This window comes from Enhydra lutris, unplaced genomic scaffold (genome assembly GCF_002288905.1).
Source record: "Enhydra lutris kenyoni isolate GAN:26980312 unplaced genomic scaffold, ASM228890v2 scaffoldscaffold27, whole genome shotgun sequence".
In the NCBI taxonomy this organism is placed as follows: domain Eukaryota; kingdom Metazoa; phylum Chordata; class Mammalia; order Carnivora; family Mustelidae; genus Enhydra; species Enhydra lutris.
Window position 1 is genome coordinate 22,919,190 of NW_019154111.1, and position 7,500 is coordinate 22,926,689.

Genomic DNA, 7,500 nt, shown 5'->3' on the forward strand with positions numbered 1-7,500 from the left:
ATAATCATACAAAATACTTAAAAGAATAATAAAATTTTGGAAAGAAAATTGCATATAACTTACTGATAATTAATAAATGGTAAAAAGAAAACATGCACACAAAAACATTTCTAAAAGAAAGTAAACACACATGCAGGTATACGCCTAGAACTTTTCATTAGATACAAAGAGTACTGGCTTATATACCAAAGCAAAGGCTTCAGATTCTGCTTTTGACATGATAAACAAGAGTGTCAAGTTTTTGTTTATCTTGATACACTAGAGTCTGATGGTAATTTTTGGCTTTATACTAAGCGCTAAAGGAAGAATTTGCCCGTATTTGGCATAGAAAATAACACCTATTCCCTGCCTCAATTGTTTGTAGTTTTTATAAAATTGTTTGTATACCATACCAAGACTAGAATCTCAAAAAATACTGAGATTCTGTCTACCTCTGAATCGTGCTTTTAGATTCAATGCTTAACACAAAATGTTTTGCTTTTGCTATTTTCCTTTTAGGCTTTATTGATTTGTTAACTTTTCAGCAACATCCTCACTGGAAATCTAAGCTATATTCTTCATATTTTATAGGAAAAAGTTTTTGGATTTGTTGAATAGCAGGAATAATAGGTTTAATCCAGAAAATGCAATAATGGAAGATGCATTAAAATATTAATTTTAATTTCTGAAATAAAGCTTAGAAAATAGCTATCATTTTTAAACATTAACAAAACATATTTCTGTGCCCTATAAAAATCATATGTGTGCTTTAAGATTGCTTGCAGCATTTAGAGGGAAATGCAAATGACGTGAGTATTCACGCAGGTAGGTAGATATTCTAACTTAAAGATATAGTAATAGCTATCATTTACAAAGCACTTGCTATGTACTACAATCTCTTCAAGCTTGAAAACCTCGCCCAGTGTCACACAGCTACCAAGTGGTAAAGCTAGGCTTCGAACCAACCGTTTGACTCCAAAGCCTTCCTCTTATTCATAACCATAAATTGAAATGGAAAAGTTATAACATGAACTGTTTCTCTCTCAACTGACCATTAGTGCAAGGATTATGATTAGTTCAACATCCATCAGCAAATCATGTTATAAGTTTAGATCACTGTGATTTAAGATAAATGCCACTTCTCTAGAACCCATAGCATGGACACATAATTTAAAAGGTTGAAGAGATCACAGAAGTTATACACTTTTTCTTTTCACCATATAGTCAAGGAAACTGAGATCCAGCAAGTTCTTCGATTTGTCCCAAGATCGTAAAACAAACTTGTGGCAACAAGGCACGAGCACACCCAAGAGGAGTTAAGAAAAAAAAAAAATCCTTCTTTTGAAAAAAAATACATACTTGAGTGCATCCCATATATTTTATTTTATTTCAGCATATCTTATTCATTAGTCACTACTGGATAGTGGTTAACTATAAGAGCTAAAAAATGCAGCATACTCCCACCAGGAAAGGGAGGCTTGGATGCCCTCATAATCAGTGTAAGTTTTAAAAAATATGATCACAAACAATTCCTAATTTACAATTCAATTTTGTTCCAAAATTCTACATGAGTGAACAGGAGATGCACTTTGTCTTAGATAACGGTATTCTACTGGACATGGTATTGGATTCCCAGTTTAACCTTCAAGGTGGGGTGCTGTGGTGCCACAGTTGGTTAAGACCCCAACTCTTGGTTTCAGCTCAGGTCCTGATCTCAGTATCTTGAGATTAAGCCCCATGTCAGGCTCCATGCTCAGTACAGAGTCTGCCTGAGGTTCTCTCTCCCTCTCCCTCCGGCCTTTACTCCTGTTCTCTCTCTTTCCCTCCCTCTCAATAAATATATATATCTTTAATACATATATTAAAGTTTGAGAAGCATTGCTCTTTTGTCACTAAGAGTTAATATTCATTTTTATATGTTTTTAAATTTTTCCATATTATCATTAAGAAAAAAATCAAACTAACCCTAAAAAGTTCTCTCAAAGTGGGCTACCCAATGCCTCCCTTAGATTCTAGCAAAAGTGAGATACATTCAGTGATAATGGTGCTTGTCTACCTGAATCAGAATCACCAAGGGACCTTGACAAGGATACTAGTATCCCAGGGCCCAAACAAATTAAATCACATTATCTAGGGTGGCACTGCTGTATACTTTAAAGAATGACATAAAATTCCTTATATTTCAAAGAAATCCAAACCCCAAGAACTTCAAACTCTTCTTATCACAGGAACTGAGGGAAGGTATACATTGTCTTCATTCAGGTAGAGAGCACAAGAAAGTGTGTTTTAGAGATGGGGTTCTAGTAGGGAGTAGAAATAGGATATAGGGCCAGTTTAAGGAATACAGCAGGCAAGTCACTGCTGGGATTAGAGAGGGAGCTACAGATGGGGAGAGGTAGCATGGGAAGGAAGGTGAGAAAGGGGTCCTACCTAGTAGGCATCTGCAAGAAGGAGATTTGCTAGAGATAGCTATCCTTAGGTAAACAATCATGTGAAAGGGACATAACATAAGTCAAAGCCTAAACCAGGGTCTGTATGCAGAATTCCCCAAACATTTTCCTTTCCTTATCAGTAGGCTTGTATTCAAATCCCCATTCAATGTCTTTGTCAAACCATAACAGACAAAGATCTTCTGCAATACAGACCGCAGGACTTGAGAACTCTAGTCACATTAGTACTAGGGCTTCTCCTTTATGTCCTTAACCTTCTTGGGTTTTAATGAGTAAAAAGAGTTTGACCCAAGCTGCCCTGACACACATCTCACCTTGATAATGGAAATATGCCCAGAGCTGCCTAGGACCTGAGAAAGGATAACCATCTTCTCTCAGTAATCTGCTTACAGAACTCTCTGCACTTGGCTTGCCTCTCAAGATCCTTAATTGACTCTCATGCTCAGCTTTTCAATAGCCAGTCTCCTAGTTTCTCTTCTATGCTATGAGTCTTAAATGTGAAAGATAATGTATTATTTGGCTGCTGAGTCAGATGGAGGGAAAAAAAACAAGCACAGAGCTAACTAATGAAGAGAGGCCATAGCTAATATGATTTAAAATTATATCAACTCTTACAGAGAGACAAGCTCCTTTATGATGACATTTCCTTTTTGTTTTTTAACCTTTCATAGTCGAGAGCAGATTTCATAGTACTTTTTCTATCAGTCCTGAAACCAACCAAATGCTCCTTATATCACAACTGCCCTTATTCAGAGGGACTAAGGATGTATAGGACATTTTGAAAGCACGTCCACCTTTTACCAAGAGTGACGTTACAGCAATTTCAAGAATCTTCAGTCATTTCATGGACTTTAAACAATTACCAAGCTGATATACACAGAGGAAAAAAAAAGGAATGGTCAAAGAGAATACCATCAATACTAAAGCATTGGTGTAAGTTGTTTAAAAAGACAGAGGTCTTATAAGAACAGTTACATTTTCTCCCCTTCTTTTCTTCTAGAAGTAAACTATGGCCTTTCAAACATGCAGATGGTTCCGACCTACAACCCAGAGCTCAGGGTAGCTGAAGAGTGCCTCATCCCTCAACACCACCCCGGGGAAAAGCTTTCAGATTCCTTTTGCTGGGATATGTTGAAGACTTGAGAAGTTTAAGAATGAGTCCCTCTCCACACCCACTCCATTCTCCCTTAATTTTGTTTATAAGTTTGACCCTAGCACTACTGGTCCTTGGGTGGATTTCACATAGTTCCTTCTGGAGCATAAGCAAGGGAGAAGATTCTCTATAGTCCCCATCCTGCTTCCTACTGTGAACTTTCTGCAGATTTGCCCCCAAGATGACCCTGGAAGAATCCTCAATCTTTCAGCTTATTCAGAGGGACTAAGGATGTATAGGACATTTTGAAAGATCCTCAATCTTTCAGCTTCTGTTAACCTAGGTCTCCTGAGAAGATGCAAAGAAAACTCAGCAGACCAAAGACTGGTTACCAGAGACACCATTCTGTTGAGTAACTAAATATAATCATTACAAATGTAATGATATCACAATTATAATCTGTTATTGCAGAAGGTTCACAGACTTTGGAGCAAAAGAGACCTATCACTCAAATTTACCATATGTGTGACTCTGGGAAGTTTCATAATTTCTGAGTTTCAATTTTCTTCTCTGTATATTAGGACAATAATATCTGTTCCATGGAGTTACTAGAAGAATTAAATAAAACAATCTGCATAAAGGACTTAATGCTGAACTTGGAATAGATTAGGTAAAATAAACATTATACTCAATAAATATTAAACTGTATTCATTGTGGTTTTGTACAGATGACAAAAAAATTGATAAATATGCTCATGTATTATCTTAACTTTCACATTTAGTGAGTGTTTTTGTTTGCATGAATCTTTGATGCTGCTGGATAAATTATTTCAGAAGCCAGGGCATAAAAGGTGCTTGATCATGAGGCCTCTCTTCCTGCTTCTACTTGGTAGTGCTTATGTTAATCAGTGGAAGCAGCTCGTGATGGAGCATGACTGAGGAGAACTGTCAGTCTCACCACCGTCTCAGTCATGACATAACAATTGTTGGAAGTGTTATTCATGTCAATCCAACAATAACCAGAGTGAATTGTATTGTTATACACTGACTCAAATGTATACAGTATAATCATTAAAACAACAATAAAAGATTTTTAAATTAAGTCAAATAGAGCCAGATGCTATGGATAAAACTATTTCCCAAAGTTCTGAGTGCTTTCACAGAGAAAAATCACCTCAAAGACATCTTAAAAGGTAATTAGTTCTTGAGCTACCTTACTCATATTTACAAAAAAATATTTTTACCACCAACCTGTTGCAGGTTTCTACAGGAATAGAGTGGAAGAAAGATAGATAGACAGATAGGTATGTAGGTAGGTAGGTACGTAGATGTGGGTGGGTGGATGGATGGATGGATGGATGGATGACAGATAATTTCAAAAGCCAGAAGAATGTTTCCAGGTGATTGTCAGGAGCATTACAGAACATTCTGGATCTAAATGTGATCATCTTTATTGGGACAAATTTTTAAATGCATTTTTTCTTGTTATGTACAAAACTACAAATTCTTAAAAACATACAACTTGAATGACATCTTTTTGGGAGACTTGATGGCACTTCTAATTCTCCAATGCATGAAGACCAATATGAATATATGTGAATCCAGATGGTACTTTTACCAATGCAAATATTATACACAGCCTTTACTTAAAGACTAAACAAATTTCAACCCATCATTGCCTTTTATAGGTTATAACCAAGGATATGAAATGATGCTCTGGTGATATAAAAAATAATAAATCCAAGTCAAATTTAACAGCAGCTGGGAAATATCTCAGACTGCATATAAACACCAGAAATCCTGGGGCTTTCAGGCACAGAACTCTCTTCTCACTGATGGAGACATAGAAGACTGAGAAAATATATTGCAACCACACCTCCCTGCCAAATTTTAAATTTTTGCTATTTTTCCTTGAAACTCAGTATGCATATATGATTTCAAAATATTACAGATATTCATATAGATAATTGGCTAAACTTGACTTCAATCTTCTCTTGATGTTATATCTTGAAATTCTACTGTCAAATACAGAAGAATAAAAGCACCAGCAATTTGATATTCTAGTAAGATAACACAATTTGGGATCATAACAGAAAATAAACCTCTTCAAAAAAATCTATCTTACTGAAACCATTATTTGCTTATTTATTTATTTACCCACTTTAAAGTAGATTGCCACCTGCATTCCAAGGCACCTTAGGGCATTTTTACTTGTCTCTACTAGAGTTTTAGTGGTTTCTTTGTATTTGGAGTTGAATTAGTCCTTTTAGCTAAACACGAGATTACCCTCGTCATAAAAATGGATGTAAGTCCTTTAGATTAATAAAATCATAATAAAGAATACACTTATTATCCATAATAAATTTACAAATGAGATCCTTACCCCTAAATACAATATGATTCCATAGAACATAAATCTCCAGAAAAAGCATCGCCGAAGGGCATTAATGAGTTTGGGGTTTTTCTTTGATGCCAGCTCTCTGTCCCATTCTCTGCAAAAGAATGAAAAACAGGACCAATAAGTTGTATGTACAAATATTTGAGTTGTTCTATTTCCCTTAACATAGTTTTAGTCTCAGAAAGACATCCAAGGAGATTAACCCAAGTGATTGGAGAGACAAAAACACCTTGTGGAGACCTTCCAACACCAACAGTCAGTCAGGTATCTTGCAGAATTTGATGCTTCTCCATATATCAATTTTCAGGGAGTTGACTCCATAACAAGGTCAGATTTTATGTATTAAAGAAAGATTCTTGCTTAAGAGCAACGCAATAGGTGGACAAAGTACACTTCTTACAAATATACATTACTGTGCTTGGGACAAAGTGAAAAATAAGCAAACATTTAACTTTTTCCCCCTTCACCCTTTGATCTTTACTTGCTTAAAACTTTAGTAGATTTTACAAAATTTAAAAGTCAAACAAACAAACAAACAAACAAACCCCAAAACCTCAACATAAAAAGTCAGGTAGATTTTTCTTCTACTTAACATTAGAAAAACTTGTCTAAATGGCTGTTATTAAATGTAAGGGTATAAAACAAATACTGTCAAACTTCATTTTCAACTATTAAAGTCATTTATTAGAGTAAAATTCTCTAGAAAATTAGAACAAAATCACATTCTATATTTTCTGGTAGGAAAAGACACCATATAGTCTGAAAGAATTGTAGTATCAAATAAGTTTTCTTTTAAAAACCGAAAGTTTGGGGCACCTGGGTGGCTCAGTGGGTTAAGCCTCTGCCTTCAGCTCAGGTCATGATCCCAGGGTCCTGGGATCGAGCCCCGTGTTGGGCTTTCCGCTCGGCGGGGAGCCTTCTTCCCTCTCTATCTCTCTGCCTGCCTCTCTGCCTACTTGTGATCTCTGTCTGTCAAATAAATAAAATCTTTAAAAAAAATAATAAAATAAAAAAATAAAAACCAAAATTCATCAATGGACTATATTTACATTATAGCCACTTCTATCTGTTAATGAAGGCTCTTTCTCTTCCCAAATGGTTAAAATATATCTCTAAATATTACCCTGGCCTTCATTACTAAACTGTACAGAGATGAAAATTTCACAGGCAATAACAAGTGAAGTTTTGCATTTCATTAAGAGCTATGTCCATTACTATTCCTCTATGATTATCAGAAGTGGTTTTAAGTTACACCAAAGGAAGAACACGGGAACAAGTAGGATGTGACAGCAACATGGCAGTCTCTGTGCACGGACTCTGGCTGCCCCAAGAAGCTTACTGTCTACAATGCCTAATCACCCTCTCCCATCTATACACCTCTTCACTCTTTCACTAATACACAGGACTTGTTCCCATCCATATCATTCAACGACTCACAACAGGGTAAGTAGCTAAGTATGGAGGCAGATTCAACCTCTCTTTTAAAGGAAGAATGAGGGGCGCCTGGGTGGCTCAGTGGGTTGGGCCGCTGCCTTCGGCTCAGGTCATGATCTCAGGGTCCTGGGATCGAGCCCCGCATC

The 7,500-nt window shown here is 36.3% G+C and overlaps 1 protein-coding gene across 1 annotated transcript in view; it reads right to left on the reverse strand.

Annotated features, from left to right (window-relative positions):
• LOC111152043 (cystic fibrosis transmembrane conductance regulator) overlaps positions 1-7,500 on the reverse strand; it is a 163,960-nt gene that overhangs the window by 125,003 nt on the left and 31,457 nt on the right. Inside the window, exon 3 of the mRNA XM_022510327.1 lies at positions 5,906-6,014. Within this exon, the coding sequence (XP_022366035.1) occupies positions 5,906-6,014 (109 nt within the window). The remainder of the gene's footprint in view (positions 1-5,905; positions 6,015-7,500) is intronic.